The 23518-nt window shown below is 35.6% G+C and overlaps 2 protein-coding genes across 4 annotated transcripts; one reads left to right on the plus strand and one right to left on the minus strand.

Annotated features, from left to right (window-relative positions):
- The first annotated feature begins 1199 nt into the window (after positions 1 to 1199).
- LOC125674532 (para-nitrobenzyl esterase-like) lies at positions 1200 to 9261 on the plus strand. Its single transcript, XM_048911690.2, has 5 exons — positions 1200 to 1258; positions 3381 to 4028; positions 4689 to 5007; positions 5593 to 5664; positions 8046 to 9261. The coding sequence occupies exons 2-5, from the start codon at positions 3408 to 3410 to the stop codon at positions 8645 to 8647; spliced, it is 1614 nt and encodes a 537-aa protein (XP_048767647.2). The 5' UTR covers positions 1200 to 1258; positions 3381 to 3407; the 3' UTR covers positions 8648 to 9261.
- Positions 9262 to 10733: 1472 nt separating this feature from the next.
- On the minus strand, positions 10734 to 22788 carry LOC125674536 (tenascin-like). 3 transcript variants are annotated; one of them, XM_056159830.1, is made up of 10 exons: positions 20845 to 21535; positions 18877 to 19594; positions 18509 to 18627; positions 18149 to 18245; positions 17437 to 17604; positions 16805 to 17050; positions 15598 to 15716; positions 13318 to 13414; positions 11987 to 12154; positions 10734 to 11336 (listed from the first exon to the last, which is right to left on the minus strand). In XM_056159830.1, exons 1-10 carry the CDS (start codon positions 21154 to 21156, stop codon positions 11104 to 11106), a joined length of 2277 nt encoding a protein of 758 aa, XP_056015805.1. In that variant the 5' UTR covers positions 21157 to 21535; the 3' UTR covers positions 10734 to 11103. The 3 variants fall into 3 exon arrangements, with proteins under 3 accessions (XP_056015805.1, XP_056015807.1, XP_056015806.1); XM_056159832.1 differs by lacking the exon at positions 20845 to 21535 and adding an exon at positions 21563 to 22788 and having other exon boundaries at positions 10740 to 11336; XM_056159831.1 differs by lacking the exon at positions 17437 to 17604 and having other exon boundaries at positions 10740 to 11336; positions 20845 to 21536.
- Between the last annotated feature and the right edge of the window lie 730 nt (positions 22789 to 23518).

Raw genomic sequence — 23518 nt, forward strand, 5'->3', positions numbered from 1 at the left:
CAAAGAATGCAAGAATGGGGGTAGGGTAATGACGGATCCCTGTACATGCCAGAGATAGATTCCGATTGAGATATAAGTCGGTCGACAGTGGATGCTCACTACCCCTATACACCTGCTCCCACCTCTGTTATGTCCATATACATGTATATAAGTACATGTTTCTAACTTTATTTTAAAAAATGCCAAAACAAGATAAGATTATATTTGATAGTGAACATCAAATAAAAATAACAGCATCACCAACATTGCATCTAACACTAGATAGTTTCGCTACTCATAATTCATATCCTCATCATTTTCAAACAACACATCAATAAGTTGACAGGAAACAGAAGTTCACCGCTTGCAATTTAAAAGATCGCAGTACCAATGATCCAGTTATGTCCCGTCCTTAAGCCGTAATGTCTCAAACTACCACTTCCGTTTAACTTGGTCTGGCGATTTAAAAAAAAATATGGTGGCGATTAGGTGGTTACAGTATATCTAGATGCTGACGCACTGTCGCTGATTTTGTTAATATGGATGACTATTATCCATATGTATCTTTCGAAATCAGATTCTCTAAATGACACTCACCCAGTATCTGCAGTTTGATATATATCTTGGCGGCAAAAATCGGATAGTGCATGTGCTTCTCAGCAGCAATGCGGAGTTGCAGATCTTGATTATTTTATGTTCGGCGGATATGCTAAGAGTGTGTTCGTACCCTATACATGTATAAAGAATTAAGAATGATTAGAAACTATATGTATTCATGTCGACCCTAATTCTAAATGAAATTTTTAAATTTCATTTTATCCAGTTTTTCTTTGATTATATATACGTGTATATTCCATCATATTCTTTCCTACGACTAAACATCAATAAAACTTTTCAAGGTAAATGTAAAGCTCCACCGAAAGTAGTGATTCCATATTCGAAAACAGAGATCAGACATGGTGGAAATGGCATGTTTCGTGTCATTATACTAGTACTTCAACCTTAGTAGTAAAGAATTCCAGATAAATTTCAGACCATAAAGTTCTATACAGTCGTACATGTGTTTGGTTAGTCCTTATTTATGCTGTATGGGATATATTTTGAAATGCAAATAAAATATTGGTAACATAGAGGCCAAAACTTCACTGGGAATGAGGAGAAGGGGTGCGTGAAAACGTTTCAGACAAATTGACCCAGATTCGCGTGCTTCGTCTTTTACTGCTCTTCAACGAGATCGCCTGTTATCTTGAATGAAATCACCGTACGACACAACGCTGAGGTAAGTTTTCCATGACATTTGAATTTGATGTATAACTCTCAATGAAGCTCTGAAATCATTATATCATAACTAACGAAATGTACGGTTTCGCGGAGGATATAAAACATTACATTTGTATGCATCAGACCCCTTGTCCACCTACAGGCTCCCATCGGATATTAAATATCCACTAGAATAAAGATTGGTTTCTGTTTTTAGAATTGCTAATAGGTAAGGTAAGCAGGTGATATCACGTGAGTAAATCCAGTACGTACATGTAGTTGGAAACTGTATACATGTATAATGACTGGTAATCTTTGATATCGCGATATATAATTCTGTTCACGTATTTAGACTTCTCGAGACAGAACAGTTATCACATTTATACAGTTGATTATCAATTCAAATCGGGTTTGGCCTACTTCACTGTAAGGTCATATTATGCATATACGTAAACGTATATCAAGTACATAATGAATAAGATACATGTATATTATATATATATATATATATATATATATATATATATATATATATATATATATATATATTACATGAAATCCCGCGCAAGCCCGGGAAATCACAATTAAATTGCACAAAGGAAGGACTTTTTTAAATGCGTGTTTGAATTGTTGCAAACATGAGTTTCTTGAGTAATTGTGTGCATTAGTTATGTTATATTTATTGATATCATGTACAGTAAATAAAACTTGTTAGAATGTGACTTGGAGCTCGAAATTAAATGCTCCTCATGTAACCTAAATGGTCTCTCTCGGTATTGAAAATTGGATTATGATTTCACGAATACAAGTGTAATCCGTCATGCCAATTGTTGACCAAAGACAAAATGAAAGGTCGTTCATAATTTCAAAATTCAAAACTCCGTATTGTGAATGCGTTTATAGTGGGGGAAATTATGAATAGACAAATTTGTATTTGTTTTGTTCTATACTGCGGTAGCCTAGCCAAATCACTAATATTACATAAAACCTTTTAGGTGGTAAATGTACTTTTTATAAATTGAATTTTCTAATAACATTTTAGAAATCCTTTTAAATAGGAAACAGGCATATATACGAATAGTGAACAGAAATAAAAGTTTTATATGAAACAGTGAAACAAAAATATAATATCAAGAAAAACAGATGAGGAGAAATGTTGAATCGCTAATTCAAAAATATAAAATCGGGATTATAAACAAAAACAAATCCGTGCATGTAAATAATAGAATTGTTAGAATAAAAATTAAAAGTAAACTTGTACACAGAATTAAAAATATTACGTATCATATTGTTAAAACATAAAAAAATACATTGATTATGAATTATAGAAACAAAAATGTTAGCATAAGATTGTAAAGGCAAAAATAAATTGAAATTGAAAACAGAAACAAAAGAGTTAACATAAATATTCTTAAAATAAAAATATTGTATATTGAAATTAGCATCTGACACAAACAAAGATATATACTGATATTCCTCGGATCCACAATCATGGATATTTTCCCGCCCGTTTATTTACAATTGTTCAGCATTGTAAAAATCTGGAGGTTAATGGCGATTTCAAATCCGCTTTTTGAAATAAATCAAGTTTTAATTAGTGTGACGTCATGTTTGAAGACGTTAATGTAGTCATGTAAGAAAGATGTCGAAACCGAAATCGCACCATTTCATTACATTATATGAACTAACCTACGTTTAATCTAACGACGGTCATGAACCTTTGCTTGACTCTCGTGATATACTCGATAAGGTTTTATGATGATTATAGCATTGCATTAATTTAGATATTGATGCTATGAAATGTGACAAAGAAACGCGGCGGTGATATTTAAAGACTATTTAATGTCGGGATGACTGGTATGGTTTTATTGTAAATGAGACCACGATCATGGCGAAGATCAAATTACATTATGCAGAATTGTCCGGCTTTGCATACGAAATTCACGCAAATCCTCTATTTACAAGATTAAGCTCAATAATTTCGTTTGATGAGTGAAAGTGTCATCAATATTTTATTAAAGTTGACTACTTAATCCTAACAAATGAGCTTCGTTACCATATCTGCTATAAATACGATTTATCCATAAAGAGATTACTACTAAGAACGCATTTATATTTATTTCATGACTATTTGGTTTCAGTCACTGTTTCCATTGTGATCTGGTACAATGAAAGTCATCTTACGATTTCTTCACACTCTTACTTTCCTGTATTTGGTTAGACCAGAACAAACTGTTGTTATTGATACAGAATGCGGACAGATTATGGGCATCAAAAATGAAAGTTACGTCTTCATGGGAATTCCATATGCAGTGCCACCTGTTGGGGATAGGCGCTGGAAAGAACCCGCCTCCATAAACAGAGAAACTGGAACTTGTTGGCAAGGAATATACCACGCTCTAAAATTCGGTAACACGTGTGCACAGAAAAATCCTCTCAACGAAACCCAAACTATAGGAAGTGAAGATTGTCTCTACTTAAATGTTTGGACGCCTTCAATAACTAAAAGTTCCAAGTTGCCAGTTATGGTGTATATTCATGGCGGAAGTTTACAATTTGCCAATGGGAATTGGCCGACATACTGTCCAACAGAACGCTTGGCTAATGAAACAAACATTGTTCATGTGAGTTTCAATTACCGTCTGCATGCGTTTGGGTTCATGGCTTTGGATTTACTATCGTCTGCTTCTCACACCAAAACATCTGGAAATTACGGATTCATGGATCAAATCACCGCGCTTAAATGGGTGCAGTCAAATATTGAAAACTTCGGCGGAGACCCAAATCAAGTATGTCTACAGGGTAGCATCTTAATAGTTTGATCGTTATAATAATTCAACCCACACTTATTGCTTGCACTCAGTGAGACAACAATTGATTATAAAACACATTTTAAGGAATTATTAATTTCATGGCCCCGTAATCGCAGCTCGGTGGGCTCATTGTATTTGTCCAATTTGTTAAACTTTAATCTTGCTCATAACTTTTGGATGGTGAGGGATTGGGATCTGATAACTCATAAGGGCATTCTTTGATATATGAACCTTCATTTGGTACAATAATTCTTAACCGATGCACTTGGAGTTTGACCCAAATGGTGGGTACTGAGAGCATATTGTTTTATAAGCACACCTTGTTTTATATTATTTCTGCTTTTATGAGTATTTACGCATTTGAATGTACATTCATAAACACAATTCATAGAGTTTGTTTTTCAAATAGCAATATTTCTTTCATTGTGGTTTCATTTCGGTAGGTATCAGATATTTTCAATTTATCAAAAAGCTTTAGTTTGGTTTATCTGTATTTTCGCACAACAGTATTCTGTTTTGCTCATCACTTGATATTTTTGGTCTGGTATAATCACAAAACCTGCGGAAAATGGAATCCAACCAAAACGATGATAGCACCGTGTCTCAATTTGTTCATATTTGTTGCTTCAAATCTAGGTAACACTATATGGACAGAGTTCGGGTGGGACAAGCGTATTTGCACTCCTGGCATCCCCTTTTTCAACCGGTTTATTTCAAAGAGCGTGGTTGTTGAGTGCTTCACCTATTTTGAACAAAACTCTTCAGGACGCATCCCGGGATAACCGAGTCTTTCTAGACCGTTCCGGCTGTTCCACTTTACAATGTCTCTACGAACTTTCCGCAGACGAAGTCATTAAAGCTGTTCCCTGGGATGTTTATCCGTTCTGGGCCATGACGGATCAAACCGACGTCCCGGTGAAAGGAAAATTTGATGGAGCTATGGCAATTGTAGACGGTAGGAAATTGATAATCATGTGTGGATGAAAATACTGTTTTAGACTAAAATTTGCTGAGTTGTTTGTATGCCCTCGCCCGAGCGATTGAAATGAATATCCCCTACTCCGGTGGCTTGTTCACATCCTCTGTTATGTGTTGTATTTCCCTTTGATGACATGGGTATCGATGTCATCATGTCCTCGTATGAGTAATAGTTTAAAATGTCTTCAAAGGGAAAAGACTGTCAGCCATTTCGAATGTGAATCGGGCGATGGTAAACAGAACCATTTCAAACTAAACGATCTTTGTCATGATACATTGTACAATTTCATTGCATGAGAGGTTGGTTTTTTGTAAATTTTGCTGACATTTTCGAGTCTTATTGCAATATAATGTTAGCATAATGTACATAGTTTCGTTCCCACTACCATTTTATCTAACTACTTTTATGTACAGTAATATCGGGACAATAAAGTTGCCATCAATATAGAATGATCTGGCTTACCATATCATGGAATCACAAATGCGAAATGACCTTAATCAACCTTCACAATTGGGTACAGTATTACGGAAAATATTCATGTTTCACATTATTCTGTTGTAGGGTACATTATACCCCATCCTCCATTTGAAGCCTGGGAAATGGGACGGTACGTTGATGTCCCGGTAATGATTGGTAAGGCGGATGCTTTAATTTGTCGCATTTGTTAGGTAGCGGTAGCTCAGTGGTAGAGCGTTCGCTTCGTAACCGGGAGGTTGTAAGTTCGAGTACTGCTCGTGTCATGGACGTGTCAAACCTATGACGTAACAAAAGTAGTGATTACTCCTTGCCAAACACTCAGCATTTACAAGTGAGAATCACGGGCTTTTCAACCATAAAGGGACTGGTTCACGATTTTTGAATTTTTTTTTTTTTTTCATTTTTGATGTTAAATATTAAAAATTTAACTGATTTAATGTTGGCAGCCAAACTTCTGACCTTCTGAACGCAAGAATAAAAGCAATATTTTAGCCTTAAATCTGTGTTATGTAAACAAAGACTCGCGTCTTTTCAAGTAAACAAATAAACCAGTGATATATTAATTTTGCAACATAAAGCATCTTAATTTTGCATAGTCACAAATTAAAACTTTAGATGACTCATTTTACCCCAAAGAATATTTGAAATGTGAAAGATATAATAAACTTAGATCGATATTCATTTCTTTTGAAAATTTCGTAAACAATAACATACCACAATCTTTGTTTACAAAACAAATAATAAACTATCTAAAATGAGCTTCTGTGATAATGTCTAACCTTAAAGTTTATGTGAAATCTTTTAAACACATTAGACAATATATTTTAATCATTAAAAGTGAAAAACAAAATTTTGGGGGAAATCGTGAATCAATCCCTTTAAAACCGAAGGACCCGTGTCGCAACAGGCGTTGGCACGTTAAAGACCCCTCATTGCTACAGCTGCACAGGGTGTTGGGAATGGTTTGAATTTGCGGTACTACAGCTGGTGACGTCTCAATCTGGGTGAACAATTCTCGACAGGATGTAAAACAAACAAAAATTAAACCGTATAATATGTTATCATAGTCATGTACACGTAGCTATTGGAAATGCTGTTCGGAGGCGTAAACTTTCGTTCTTATCGAAAGAAAAGCATCACACATGCAAGGTGAAGATAACGAACAGTGATCAATCTCATAACTCGTACAAGCAATACAAAATAGATAGTTGGGCAAACACGGTAATATGTTAATGTTAATGTTACAAGAGGAAGTATTATCTACAAGGTACTGTGAAAGTGGTTCACAATATTTAAATTCAGAGTAGAACAGCAGTTTTGATGCTCGTCAGGCCACAAGACGCGTTTGAATAACGATTTTTTTTATAAAAAAAACATGATGTACATTCTATGTAATAGCTTGTTGCAATGCTCAAACACTATGTGTAGTCGTATAGTGTCAGAGCCCAGCTAAAAGTCAACCAAAAAATAATAGGCATTTTTACGAGTTCATTTCTGCATATCTTGGGAAGTATACGGAATTTCGGAATGAACTTTGGTAGTAAGGTAGATTGATTATGTATGAATAAATAAAAATACAAAGTAGAATTTTATATCAATTAAATTATTGTTTTTACATCGGCTAACTTGGGTACCCTATATTTAGAGTTCTATACCTTTACTCTTTATATAGTAAATTCGACCCCCAAGCGACGCAATTGCCTGTGGTATAAACAAATACACGTTTGTGTTAAGATGATCACCTTTGACGTCATCAAGCAAGGGAGATAAGTCATAATACTATTTTGATACTTCATATCACAGCAACATTTGACGATCTGTATCGTCTCTTACCTTGCGATTTTTTTTTCTGAACGACTTAATTTATTTACACATATCAAGTAACCAAAGAAGAACACATTTTCGTGCAAAATTAACTCATATGACCTTAAAGGTTATCGTACTGGAAATAATGTCGCAAGTTTTAATTCCTTATTGGTGAAACAGAAAGGGACCATGGGTTCTATGGATCTCATGGTGGACTGAATTGATTATTGCACCTGTCTAGTTCTTTTATTTTTATTGCACGAGATCGATGCAATTGAAACTATACCTTTGTAATCGCGTCTGCCATTTACAACAGTGCGGGGACCTATGTAAGCAATAAAAAACTAGCATATGTATAAGTATTTAACAAATAAGCATTCCGAGTATTAAAATAAGCATTTACTAGCTTTTCTTGAATCGAAATCAACCTTTCTAGTATTCAAAACCAGTTTTACTATCATTACAGTCAACCCGGTTTTGTAACATTGCATACATGTATTTAGTTTAAAGACAACGAAACAAAGAATGATCAGCAATTTCATGATAATTTTACTCTATATGTGCATATCAATGCTTACATTTATCAGAATGTACTCTGTGAATTTTTTTGGAAAACTTTTTTAGAAACAGTTTCAGAATTTGCTAGCTACTGTCTCTTATTTAAGTACACAAGCTCATTCAAATATACTCCCTCGTTTTGTTATAAAGCATGGGATTGATTCTACTTTCAGGAACAACTGCCCAGGAAATAGATTATCAGCCAGCACTTTCTAACCTTAACACGTTGACATGGTCGAGCTATGAAAATTATGTCATCTCAAAGATAGGGACGTTTGGAGAGGATGTAGCTAAAAGAGCATTAGAGTTATATCCCTTGTACAACGTAACCCCAGAGTACCAGTTTACTAGTCTGGTTTCCGACATTCGCGTCACGTGTCCGAACGACATTCTAGCAATGGAAGCTGCTAAAACGTTCAAGTCACCAGTTTACCGATATGTGGTGACGTCAATGCCATCGGCACCGATTCACATGTTTGACCTACCGTTCCCAGCTCGATATTCATTTCACGCATGGGATATGATAGCATTCTTTGGAACTATTGGCGATTATATCAAAGTTCAACGTTCAGACCAAATGTTTGCAGATCTCATGAGAAGGGAAATGCTATCGTTTGTGCATACTGGGAAACCGTTCACAGAATCTTGGGGAACCTTTGAAGATTCTTTGGCTATTCTCGATTCTTCAATATCGATTTCAAAGGCCTACCATCCAACTGAATGCCGGTATTGGATGAACAGCGTTAACATGTGGTCTTATGCTTGGATTAATTAAGTACATGTACATACCTTGCCCACCATAAATAAGTATACACTCACCAAAACAAGTTAGTGGTGGATAAAAAATGAGTTACATTGTTGATACAGATCTTTCGATACAAAATACATATAACTCTTGCATATAGATAGATGATGTTAGGCTTTTAACCTTTTATATCCATATTTTTTATTAGAATACTTGATTTTCGGAATTTTTGATATCTCTGAAAAGCGATGTTATGTAAACCTTAACTTGAAACCGTTTCAAAGTAATTTCTAATACATATTATGTATTTGACGTGTACTTTTATAAACGCCTTGATTTTTCAGCTTTTAAAATCAATATCTTAATTTAACAGACTATGCCAAAATAGTGAATGTCCATTATTGTATCACATATAGTGAGGTTGTACCCTTAATTGATTATTTTACTGAGATAATTTGAAAGTTATAGACAGTGAAATCAGCTACAATGTGTACGAAGCTTATGTGTATACTTCTTTATGGTGGGTAGTGTATGTACCATGTGCGTACCTTTCATCCGTTGGATACATCGTGGTTTTATCGACGATGTTTCGCTGTATGTTCAAATATTTTATCCCCATTTCAAATAAAAGAAATTGCATCTCCTGCTATGTGTGTAATGTCTTAAAGAGACATACGTGCACAGGAGGATCCTCCAAACTACAACAGGATCCGCCTGCGATAAATCAAATGGTTATACATGTTCAGTTTTATGGGAAAACGTTTGTAACATTAGAGATGCGGTGTCAAAAAGAATATGAGCGGATACTGTACTCAAATAAAAATTCGGGAGTGCCGCTAATAACGCCACATCTTGATTTGAAGTATTTTATCACAGGTATATAAATCGTGACATAAATCGAACACGTACGACCTTCATTTTCACCTTTAGAAATACAAATGGGAAATTTGCCTTAAAAATTATCATATGAAAGGTGAAGATAACGAACAGTGATCAATCATATAACTCCTATAAGCAATACAAAATAGATAGTTGGGCAAACACGGACCCCTGGATACACTGGAGGTGGGATCAGGTGCCTATGAGGATTAAGCATCCCGTGTTGAACGGCCACACCAGCCGTAAACCACATCTCTTGATCAAGTAAACGGAGTCATCTGTAGTCAAAATCAGTGTGCCAATAACGGTCTACCAATCGGTATGAAACACGTCAGTCTGCCTTTCACCCAATGATAGGTTGTATTGGCAAATTCGATCGTTATAATGACCATAGATCTATCTATATATGCGTTTGTTGCATACTAGCAACAACACTAAACAATGATAATATTGCATGTATCTATTATGCATAAGTTGCACATCCTTAATGTTTCCTTTAATTATCATTTGCTGGCTGTTATTGAAAGAATGCATGGCACGTTTGCGCAGTTGCTGATTTTGATTACAAATTACTCCGTTTAGTTGATCAAGGTATAGGGATCACGGTGGGTGTGATCGGTCGACAGGGGATGCTTACCTATCCCAGGCACCTGATCCCATCTCTGGTGTGTTCAGGGGTCAATGATTGTCCTCCTCTTAATGCTGTATTTTTATTGGAATCGAGATTGATCACTGTTCGTTATGTTTACGTTTTCATTTTTTTTTGGTTGTTATTTCTTTATCATAAATAGGGATTCACCATGCCCTTTAAACACGTGACACCCAATGTTTACTGGAGGATTTAGCTGTGAGTGCGCAACATCCTTAAAGATATAGTAAAGCTGAATTTGGTGATTTTTGTATCGCCCCAAATAATCGTATTCCTTTCTGATATTATCAGATTGATCACTGTTCGTTATTTTCACCTTTCATACTAGATGTTATCTATTAACTTTAAATTATCGCATATTTGTGAAATGTTACAATAGGTGCCAAGTTATATTGTCCAGGAAGAAAAAAATCTGGGGATATAATTTGAAGATCATTAATTTTTTAAAGTTAAAAATAAGTGCAGATAAATGCATAAATTAATATCATCTACAGGAAATGACTCCTTTTGATTCTTTTTAAAAAGTTTTAACAAAATGTGACTTTTACTATGATCTTTGAAAGAGTACCCGAAATCTGTGAAGTTATTGAAAATGTCATTTAATAACCAACATTCATTCGACTATACAACTGATAATTATTAGATGAAGTTAGGCATTTTGATATTCCAGAGGAGATCCTTATTTTTAATCTCGCACGATAGAATCAGGAGAATAAACAATTATGAAATTGAAATATACATGTAATGTAATTAGCGAGATACAGCGGTGCCAGGTTTACTTTGAACATGCTTGAAGTATATTTGAAATCGTACATTAAAATGCAACTTTATTGTACAAAGAGGTTTCACTTTTTATCACTCGTAGTTTGTATTGCTGTGATATTTTATTAACGCAAAAACCTTGAACAAACACGTGCACAAGTATCGCACTACAAATGCCAAGAGTATCTATCCGAACTCAGCCTGATTTACGGATACTCATTGTGATCTTCACCAGTTGTTTGTAGTTGCCTGTGTACCAGTTGTACCACCCAAGTTCCCTAAAATTGTCCCTAGTAAACATCATTCGACTGCAATCGTTGTTCCACCAGGGTTCGCCATACAAAGAGGCACAGTTCTTTGTAGCTGATAGATCATTATCACGATCTCGTGTTGAGAATTTCATGTTGTTGTGGTAAGTGAATGCGTCATCTGTTGTAAAGACAAGATATCAGATGTGACATATTAATATATTATGCCTTTACAAACGAAGATTACAGAAAAATGTCGACCTTCTGTGCCATAACGCACGGTTATTAAAACAGTAGAATAAGATAAGACCACAAAATCAATGCATTAAGCTGCATTACATGTAAATATATATCAATGTCAGTAATTGCCGTGAAATTAATTTAATGGCCTTGATGATTTTCTCCCATGTTAAAAATGAAAAGAGTGACGTACATATACGCTATCATCATAGGTAGAAAATTGTATCTCACTACCGTGAAGGTTGAAAAAAAATCGAATATATGACTTTTATTTCCAAAGAATAAGTTGACCACCTTTTTGCTCTATTTTGTGTTATTAGCATTTGTACATGCTTTATAGGCTGGACTAGTCAGCCTGTTTTAAACTGCAAGTAGTCAATTTGTAGTTATTAGTCCATTGTTTGATTTAAGCCCAGTCAATTAATTGTTATGTAAGAGGTTTGGCATACGTGATGAAAATAAGAAATGTTAATTTGATAATCAGGATAACTTTAATCAATTTAATAGTATTGTAATTTCAACGTGTTTGAAATATTGAGGAATACTGGTTTTATCTGAATTTAACTAAATCATCATGTATTAGTAGCTTACAGCCAGCGGTTCCAGAATATCCTGATATGCTGAGTCTATATTCAGTCGATGCATCGCCGACTTCAAAGGTGCTGTACTGAGCGTAGCCAATATAGGAGTCGACATCCTCCATCTCCACTCGCAAACAGTCCCAACCGGAGGATGTGAAATAGCTTATATCCTTTAGACCTATTTGACAAAAGAAGACACCATGTTGACAAAAGTACAAATAAGAATCGAATTATCCAAATGGCTTGCAATTAATTGGTTATATATAGTTTACGTCCCTTTCAAGAATCTTTCACTCATATTGAGACGTCACCATTACCAGTGAAGGGCTGTAAAATTTAGGCCTATGCCCTACGCAACCGATAATCGGGTCGCATAATTATTTATCTTGCCGTGCTACCTTATATGTTATCATTTAAATGTACACTGGATTTTGATTCTCAAATATCCCTGAGTCAATTGTTACCAAAGCTGGTATGCAGGATTACTGGGATAAGAACATAAAGGAGCCTCGTGACCTTACATTGGCTACTGTGGGACGTAAACATAGAATTACGTCTTCAATAACTTATCCTAGCCAAGGGATATGTAGAAAAATGTGTGTGGGTAAGTCAAGATTAGAGTTATATGCCTCATCGAAGCAGGCTACTGACAAACAAGTTGATGGTGCAGTGGTTTCAACAATCTCGTTTAAAATCAGCATTTCGCAAATTCTATGGTAGTTGTAACGATATAGTTTATCAATACAACCTACCATTGGGTCAAATGTTGTCTGACGTGTTTCATGCCGGTTGTTATGCCGTTCGTGGCACACGGATAACTCCGTTTACGTGATCGAGATATAGGGCTCACGGCGGGTTTGACCGGTCGACAAGGGATGCTTACTCTTCCTAGGCATCTGATCCCACTTCTGGTATATCCAGGAGTCAGTATTTGCCCAACTATCTATTTTGTATTGCTTATAGGAGTTATGAGATTGATCACTGTTTTGTTATCTTTACCTTTCATGTAGTAAAACGCATTACTTCTTTTAAATCTATTTTTAGTTCACAAAGTTTGAAAGGCGCAATTACCGCACAATTAACGTGTAGTGTTTATAATATACATTTTGTATCTGATACTCAGGTGACTGTGAAAGCCCAAAGTCCACTTATCTATTTCGAAAAGTTCGATTTTTAATTATGTATTAATTTTAAGGAATTGACAACCGTTGTCTTAGTCTAATGCAAGAAACTAGATAAAAACATTCCACTTTTGTTTACGCCTGTAAAACACAACACTGATGTTATGAAGAAAAAACGTATTACTATGTTTTGAAATTCGCCCTGCAAAGATTTTCTTACCTAACCAATGATCGCCGTTCAAGTTTCCGAATCCATTTTCATAAGTTGTCCACATATTGTTAAAGGCAACATCGCCAATAGTTCTTCTGAAAATAACCTGAAGTAGAATGTATTTTTAAGGACTTGTTTTGATAGTCTCTGTCATCTAAGTACTGACATTGCAGCTGTGGAGGCATAAAAAATACAACATGCATCTTCATATTTCATTTTTCGTCATCCCATCAACCCCGTACTGTACCTATCAACATATCAAGATGTTCTATCATATCATTATGCACGTTTGCAAATTTATTATTCCGCTAACAGTGGAAGGGGAATTTTGCCCAACTATCTATTTTGTATTGCTTGTAGGAGTTATGAGATTGATCACTGTTCATTATCTTCACCTTGCATATGCAATGAATACCGACATTTTAATCTGATTTTGTGAAGAAGGAACTCGTGAAATTGCCCGGCATAAGTGAGTCTAATATTACATTGTTGTATGGATAACCTCATGTTAGTAAATTGTTCTTAATGCAACTAAATCACATACACAACGATTTTTCAAACACTGTATGCGTGAATATATATATATATATATATATATATATATATATATATATATATATATATATATATATATATATATATATATAATGACAGTGTGTCGAGTGTCAATGTGGCGAGAATTACTTCTTCGAAAGGAAGTAATTTTTATACTTGCCTAGATGACTGAGCGTTCTAGCGCATAAAGTAAGAGATTTGGTTCCACGGGTCGTCAGTTCAAATCCTGGTAGGGATGGATGCAAATACCCTAATACAGTGAATGCCCATGTGCTTCATATAATTTACTTCTTTAGTTAGGGTAGTAATGCTTATTTAAGAGTTCAATGCAATATTTGTTCTTTAAATGAAATATTTCAAATATATTGGGTATCCTGTGCGATCCCCTTAAATGTACATCAAATAACTGTATCCCATTTCTATTTTTAATGCCCGTCTAGCGAGTCACAACGTGGTGTGAAATCCATCGTCGTCAAAAGTAAGTTGTGTTATACATGGTCGAGCGGTCGAGTGCGCTGATCAAACGCTGTTAGGAAACGTTGTTCCACGGGTCGTGATTTCAACCTAAGGTAGGGGCGGATTTTTTTATATCTTAAAATATAAAGCACTGAAATGACCAACGACAAGAACAATTAAATTGTCAAATTTTCGAGAGGCAAGCAGAAAAGTTTTACATAAGTAAACTATGTACAGAAAAGGTAGTAATAAATCGAAATACATGCTCTTTTGGCTGGACAATCAAGACGTTATGTAAGAGGCGAAACAGGACACGGGCATCCATGCAATGTGCTGATTTACAAACTGTGAAGAGATTTTGGCTGACTCGATAAAGAAACAGCAGATTTTGAATGAAAGGTGAAAATAACGAACAGTGATCTACCTGATAACTCCTCTAATGAATACAAAATAGGGAGTTGGGCAAACACAGACCCCCGGACACACCAGAAGTGGGATTCAGGTGTCTAGAAGGAGTAAGCATTCCCTGTCGACCGGTCACAATTACCACTTTCTCGGATCCTGATGCTTCATATGTTTTCAAGGGCCTTAAGTTTTGCTTTACTCCACGTAAAGTCAATGACCAACAGATACGATATGATATTAAATAATTTCTTCACCGACTGTAACATTTCTCCAACAAGAACTCCTTAGGATGATAGTGTCCCCAAGATGCAACCGACGTCTTTGAGAAGCACCTTCACTAGATCTACAGAACGACTAACAGTGATACTATAGAAACATTCAAAACCGGGCAAACTGTCTGTTGCTTTCTGAAGTAACCCATTATCCCTTCTAGTCCATTGGGACGAGTTCTAATTCATTCCTTAAATAACTTTTTGATTAGCACGCAAAAAAACCAAAAAAAAACAAAAAAACAAACAAACAAACAAACAATGGACACATGTATGTAATATTCAAATTATAATTATACAGTTTGTACATTTATTGCTAATCTTTTCCTGCATAGTTTAGTACTATAAAACGGTTCCGTTTGTCCTGTGGACGAGAGAGGTCGTCCCGAAAATTGGACAGTGGTTCGTGTCGTTGGTCAAATCAGAGCATTAAATAATCTTTATATCTGATCTTGCATCCAGTTTGTGGATCTTACACCTTGAGGTATATGTTGTATTTGGAACTCCATGCTCTCTCTCTCTCTCTCTCTCTCTCTCTCTCTCTCTCTCTCTCTCTCTCTTTTTCTCTCTCTCTCTCTCTGACTTTCAATTGCAATTTACTTACCATCCAGTTATAACCGTTCCTCATTTCGCAGTACACATCAGTCGGATTTCCTCTCACGGTTATCCTATACACTCTACTCTCACTGGTCAATGCGCCAACACAATCACAATCTGCACATCCTGTATTTAAAAACATGCCATATTTAACAAACTATAATTATAATACGAATAACATCATGTGTAATTCTATCCAACGTGTTTCATTGGAACCATTATCTATCAACATACTTTTTAGCATGTTTTATGCTCCGAAATTCATATCCTGTTCATTAAAAACTGACAAAACTTTAAACCTAGTTGTTTGAGCGGTATAACGCGCTGATCACACGCTGCCACATGAAAGGTGAAAATAACGAACAGTTATCAATCTCATAACTCCCATAAGCAATAGAAAATAGTTGGGCAAACACTGACCCCTGGACACACCAGAGGTGAGATCAAATACCTAGGAGGAGTAAGCATCCGTTGTCGACCGGTCACACTCGCCGTGATCCCTATATCTTGATCAGGTAAACGGAGTTATTTCTTCAGTTTCGGTAGTAGTTGTTTAATCAAGAATCCATTGTAATCATAGTTGATTACTGTATGCATTAATATATACACTGACAAAGTTATTTGATATATTAGAACAAGGGTGACTATGACATTATTAATATCCTTAGGAGAACACAGTTAACATGTAACTGAATGTTGCTTGATCCCACTGTACCCACAGAAGTGAGGCATGGGAATATTCACACCTCGGTCAACTTCTGGAAGATGAATTGCTTACAACCCTTCGGAATTACATCGATGACCATGTTGACCACTTACAATCATCCTCCAAAATCAATAAAAACGTCTGTATGCAAAAAAAACCCCACATTTCTGAAAAGCTATTCAAAGGCCAGTTGTAAAGATCATCAAACTGTATTTCTATACAGTATATTTAGACATTAAATTCTATTTCGTGTGTTGTGCAAACGCTTGTTTGGGGAAAATGTTTCGGGTTATAGACAGCGAGTGTCATACTTCTATCGGAATGGCTCACGAAAGGCGAAGATACCGAACAATGATAAATCTCATATGATATCTTTAATAAAATGTGCAATGAATACGGAATCGATGAGCATCTTTGTCGCCATACGTTCAATGTTCTTTCTTACCCGCATATCTAAAAACACTAACACATTTTCATTGTTCATGACATATTAGGAGACGTTTCGCACCTGATGTATCGATAACTACTGGTTTTCGGATCATCATCGTAATTTTCACTAACTGTTTGTAGTTTCCCATGTACCAATTACCCCATCCAAGATCGTTAAAGTTGTCTCTTGTAAACTTCATCCGTGCACAGTTTCTGGACCACCAGGGTTCTCCGTAGTGAGAGGCACAGTTCGTATACAACGACAAGTCATTGTCATGATCTTTTGTCGAAAATTTCATACCATCGTGATAACTGAATGCATCATCTGTATAAAACATATTCCATTTAATCTTGTTCAGTACAACTATTTAACGACTGTGACCTTTTGAACCTCGGCTTATGTTAGTCATCTTATCAAACTATTAAAACTTTAACATCATCAATATATTCCAAAATATCCAATAGCTGATTTTAGTGATACATGTAAGCACGCGATATTCATTAAGTTTCGGTGTGGGTGCGAGGGGGGGGGGGGTAACTTTCGTTTGTTTCGTAGTTAGATACAATATCGTAATCTTCCACACACATGATGATGTTGATTATTTGATTATGATCAGATGAATAACAGCATCCTTTATTTGTCTATTTTTTAAAAAAAAAATCCAATACTTCGAAAATCAGAGTTTCTCCGATACATTATTTTTTACTTACATCCTGATGTTCCAGCATATTTAGCGACATTTAACCTGTATTCTGTTGAGGTGTCTTCGACCACAAACGTACTGTATTGGGCATAGCCAGCATACCCATCGATATCTTCCATCTCCACCCTCAAAACACTCCATCCAGACATAGTGAAATAGTTGATATTCTTTAATCCTGTGGTATTAAAGCACCAAATAAGCCAGTTAGTGAAACAAGCTTAGACTCTCAGGATAGTCGCAATACTACTGTGGGATGTTCACGTTATCAATTATGACGCGGGTATGTTGAGGATCCATCTGACATTTCAGGTAGGCGAATACCATGTCATGATGAGGAATTTATCGTTACTAATTATAAACATGTACTACAAAATATCTTATTATGAAATATTAAAATTGGAAATGATGATGATCCAATCAGAAACACAAATCGACTGCCGTGTACGTTTTGTCAGACTACATTGAGATCTAGACTAAAATCGTCATAACTATGTTCGTGTGCACATTGAAAATAAAAATCTACGATAGAAAATCAGTGTAGATATATTCAAAATTTGGTTAATTTAGATGATTTTAAGGAAATGCATGAAACTTAATTCAAATGGAACAGGTATGGTGATATGTTTAATCACGTTTGTATTCAAAGCAAAACAAGCTACAGTTTACAGAGCTCGATCGAATTCCTATGAATAATAAATACTAATGAAGATTTTTGTCACCTAGCCAGAGGTCACCGCCTACGTTGCCAAATCCATTTTCATATTCTGTCCAGTTTCTGTTGAATGTTACATCCCCTCTGGTTCGTCTGAATATAACCTTCAGAAAAATACGAAACAACGATATTATTTTTTAAAAGGATCTTGTTATCCTCAATGTATATGCATTTCGTAAATATATAAACGACTGTACTTTATCCCAATGCAAACCAGTTAAAATACGTTTTCTACTTGCGAGGTTGTTTACTTATAATCATGTTGAAGCATGCTTTAAAAACTGCAGAAGAAGATTAGTGTTATACATGTCAAAATATTAGACTTAATCCCATGTACTTTTTTATTAATGTATTTTGAAAGCGTTACCGTCCAACTATGTCCGACTTTGATTTCACAATAGACAGTGATTGGGGTTCCCTTTACAGCCAGATCATACACTCCACTTGCGTTATATACATCTTCAATGCATTCACAATGTGTACAGGCTGTGTTAAAAAATAAAAAGGGGAAACACTAACTGTACACACGACAATATTTCATATAATCTACCAGCTTCTTGTTCTCTATTTTCTCCTGTTTCAAAACTCTAGAATATCACACAATTACTTTTTAATGTGTACATGGGTTGTGTAATTAAAAGGTAAAATATCACAACTTAAATATCTCAACCACAACACGCAGGTACATTACTAAGTAGCGCCAAGGTATGCATTTTGATATACATGTAATTTTACTTGATAAAATTGTTGTGCCAAAAATATCTGTTGCTGTCGTTTGCACCATAGTTGAACTAAGTGACGCTGTTGTCGATGTCGGATCCCCCGCTGAAGTAAGTGACGCTGTTGTCGGTGTCTGATCCCCCGCTGAACTAAGTGACGCTGTTGTCGGTGTCGGATCCCCCGCTGAACTAAGTGACGCTGTTGTCGGTGTCGGATCCCCCGCTGAACTAAGTGACGCTGATGTCGGATCCCCCACTGAACTAAGTGACGCTGTTGTCGGATCCCCCGCTGAACTTGGTGACGCTGTTGTCGGTGTCGGATCCCCTGCTGAACTAAGTGACGCTGTTGTCGGTGTCGGATCCCCCGCTGAACTAAGTGACGCTGTTGTCGGTGTCGGATCCCCCGCTGAAGTAAGTGACGCTGTTGTCGGTGTCAGATCCCCCGTTGAACTAAGTGACGCTGTTGTCGGTGTCAGATCCCCCGTTGAACTAAGTGACGCTGTTGTCGGTGTCAGATCCCCCGTTAAACTAAGTGATCCTCTTGTCGGTGTTGAACTAAGTAACGCCGTTCTCGTTACAGGTGTCACTGTACTGGACATTGACTCAGTGTTGGAGGATAGCGTTTGCACTGAAGTATCTGTTACTGTGGTTGATGACGGTACTAGTATTGAATTGCTTGTCATTTTCTCTCTGTTCGATGATGATACTGAAGTGTTGTTCAGCGCAGTTGCTCTCTGAAACCATGCAGAGAAGCACACTTGTTTTATCTTTAAAATTCATATTTCAGCATTTATGACGATTGTTTGATCGCAAATGAATGATCTATCGAAACTCTTTTGTAATAGAGGTACCGGAACCATGATAACGTATGCTAAACATTTACGATTTCGTCCAGGGATTTCCACTTCTTAATATTAGGAATGTAATAGGGGAAATTATCACGTTCCAACCATTAAGTGGAGTTCAGCATGCAATTTAATGCTTATTGCTTTAGTAACATCAATGCAATGTGTGACATTCATTTCAAACGTTTTAGATGAAATTGTATTTGGTAGTACTGCTTTGTACAGGAACATTCTCTCATGTGGGGCAAGTGATATTGATGTGCATTTATCTCCCCACGAATAACCTTGGCGTTTACGTGATTGGAATGATCATTACACGAAGGTTAGCTACTTTTACGATCCGTTCTGTGTACCTATAAGCTCGGAAGGATTGATTGATTGATTGATTGATGGTAGTGGTTCCATGACTTTCTGTGAGGTATTTTTGCAAGATATTCAAATATCTTCGTCTTTCTATTACGTGTACATTTCGCGATAGTACAGTTGCCTTGTATTACATCTGTTTGAATAGAATGATTAATCTATTTGATGGACATGAGGGGAGTTGTATTGGTTTATCAGATTTTAATGGGGAGGCAATTTTGTTAACATTTGAAAATGCACATTCAAATAAAAAAACATATTCGAGACACGTAAATTAAATATTTTTTTTTATTCTTCCGTAGTAAAAAAAATGCGTTGATACATGCATAGCTTATTCATCAACTGAACATTCACTGTAAATATATACTATTTCTTTGTCATTTTACGTCCCTTTCAGTTTTTTCCCATTCATACTGAAACATCGATTTAATCTATGCATGGTGCGTATGACCCTAGCAGTGAGAGTTATTATGTCGACACCAATCGTGACACAGATTGAAAGATATGTATAACTATTTTTTAATTCCACTGAAAGCACTTTGGAATAAATGTGAAGTATTCCATAATTTGTTTCTATCCATTTATCTATGGATATCAAGTTTTCAGAAATCAAGTGACCCATGTACATATCATCCACTTTACCCCGAGAGGAAACCCATTTCTTATATATACACAATATCAAGGTGTTGTGTAAGGACTCTTTCTTTATGATATATATGAATAATATTTAGTTTGACTTTCAAATAACACAATTTTAAAGAGTCTATGAAGTATACCTGATAAAATCGAGCAATTGATGACGATTCCATTACAGCTTGAAATTTACCTCCCAATAAAGAGCAAGTAGTCGCGTTCAAAAATATACGAAAACCTCCGCATTCCACATCGCTCAAACATTCCGACGAACAACGGATTTTCAATTGACCTCTTTTAGGAATAATGTCTTTTACAATAAACATATCACCAACTATTTGATTTCCAATGAAAATGAATTTGTCTTTGTCTATGGAGTGTATCTCAACGAAATAATGACACCTGAAGATATGTAACAATATTAATAAAAACAACATTTCTCCACGGCCGCTCATACTGACGACTGCAAAAAATCAAAATGTCATACTCTTACCAATTATTTGAGCTCAAGCTGATTTTAGAGGTATTGCATTTTTTAATGACTATCAATACTTATAACGGTAATTTTAATGATCGGTCAATATTTCTTATCATTTTCTTAGCCTGGAGTTTTTAGAACCCGTCTTAGATTAATCTTTTCATATTGAAATTCTCTTTGTTAACCATTTTCTCATTAGAAGAATAATCTGAAGAAAAGAAGAAAAATAATTGGAAATACGCAAACAATATGAGTGTTAAAATATTAAAGCGTTAACTTGACATTTTTTCTTCAGAACAATAAACAAAACTATGGCTTAGTAAGAATGGATATTTTCGTATGCTGATAAAATTATCAATAAGTCCCATGATTTGTTGACTTACGTATTTATTTCACCTGTACAGTTGTTGAACTTCATTTCTTCCATATGTTCTAGAATAAATCGTGGTCTCCTGCATTTTCGTTGCTTTTCATCCATCAAGACAAAACAGAAGCCTTAACTTAGCAGCGTTCTTGACATCAAAGACGGTTGATTCATCAACAGAAATGGGAAAAGGAATATTTATATCTAATGATTAGTTATTGAAAAATTAATTTGTTAACACCACTCTGCTTCTACGTACACTTACTTTGCATTATATATCAAAAAGATGACGCAGTTCTTCATTGGCAAGATCTTCAGAGTCTTTCACACCTGCCTCGTACTTATATATTTCATTCAACATCGATGTTTATCATTTGATTTCACCTTCTCCATCGTCGATTTCCCATATTCATGTAGCAACAACATTCCTTTATCCCTATATATAGTGTTTATTTATCTCAACTGATTTGATACGCCATTGCTTGTTCTATGTATAATCAGATTTTAAATCGAGACAGGCTACAAAAAAAACAAACAAAAAAAAAAAAAACAAACAAAAAAAAAACAAGTTGATGATACGAGAGTTTTAAGGTCTCATTCAACGTCAACATTTCGCAAATTTTATGGTCGTTATAATGATCCAGTTTGTCAATGTAAAACTTATACGGTACCAATTTTGATGCACCAGATGCGCATTTAGACAAATAATGTCTTATCAGTGATGCTCAACCGAAATGTTTGAAATCCGAAATAACAATTATGAAGTTTTAGAGCTATTATAGGGGTAAACAGCGTGCCAAAAAAAGTGGAGTCAAATTCGTCTAAGGATAAGAGCTATGCATGAGGGAGATAATCCTTAATTTTGAAATGAATTTCTAAATTTTATAACAGCAATTAAATATACATCCGTATTTTCAAGCTAGTAACTAAGTACTTAGCTACTGGGCTGTAGAGACCCTCGGGGACTAACAGTCCACCAGCAGAGGCCTCGACCCAGGGGTCATAATGTAAAACTTATACGGTACCAATTTTGATGAACCAGATGCGCATTTCGACAAATAATGTCTCTTCAGTGATGCTCAATACAATACAATCTGTCGTTGGGTCAAGTGCTGTCTGACGTGTTTCATACAAATTCTTAGACTACGGATTATTCTGTTCACCTGAGCAAGATATTGGGCTCACAGGGGTGTGACCGATCGACAGGGGGTACTTATTGATCCCTCGTATGGTATATCCAGGGGTCAATGTTTGCCCAACTCTTAATTTTGTATTCCTCATAGGATTTCACTTTTCTATTTTTACCAAGGGCGGATAACTCTCAAGTGTAACCTGATTGACTTGTTATCATTTAAAGTCACGAGAATTTGATTTACTTTACTTTCATCATTATTTGATTTCATTTTACTTTAAAGTAAAGTCTCCTTTCGTTATACATGCATAATAAATACCTCAGAACAACTTTTTGAAGAAGAAAATTGAAAGGGAGGTTTTTACATTCAAGAAGTTGTATTTTAAATACAGCTGGTAAAACCTAATTATAATTTATTTGTGACTTAATAAAAACAACAGATGTCTTTTAGCTGATGTCAGTAGTGTTGGTTATTCAACGAATATAGAAAGTATCAAGATAAGACTGCAAGAAATTCGTCTCCGAAAAGGTCCGAAAAAGCGACGTCGGCTATCTGAACGGAACAACGTGTAATAATAAATAACGTTATTGAATGCGGGAAAATGGCGACGGGGAACAAACATTGGATGTAACAAGGAATTTACGAAGATACGTATTTCGTTGATTTACAAGTGGTATAAACTTCAAGCGATATTAAGATTACACGTGTTTGTTTAACAAATTCATGGTTGGATTTTATACGAGTGGTAATCAAATGTACAACACGAACACTGTCAGATAGCTGCCGTCACTTTTTCGGGCGTTTTTGGAGAGGTATTTTTTTATGATACCACAAAAACCTAG

This window comes from Ostrea edulis, chromosome 3, assembly GCF_947568905.1.
Source record: "Ostrea edulis chromosome 3, xbOstEdul1.1, whole genome shotgun sequence".
NCBI lineage: Eukaryota > Metazoa > Mollusca > Bivalvia > Ostreida > Ostreidae > Ostrea > Ostrea edulis.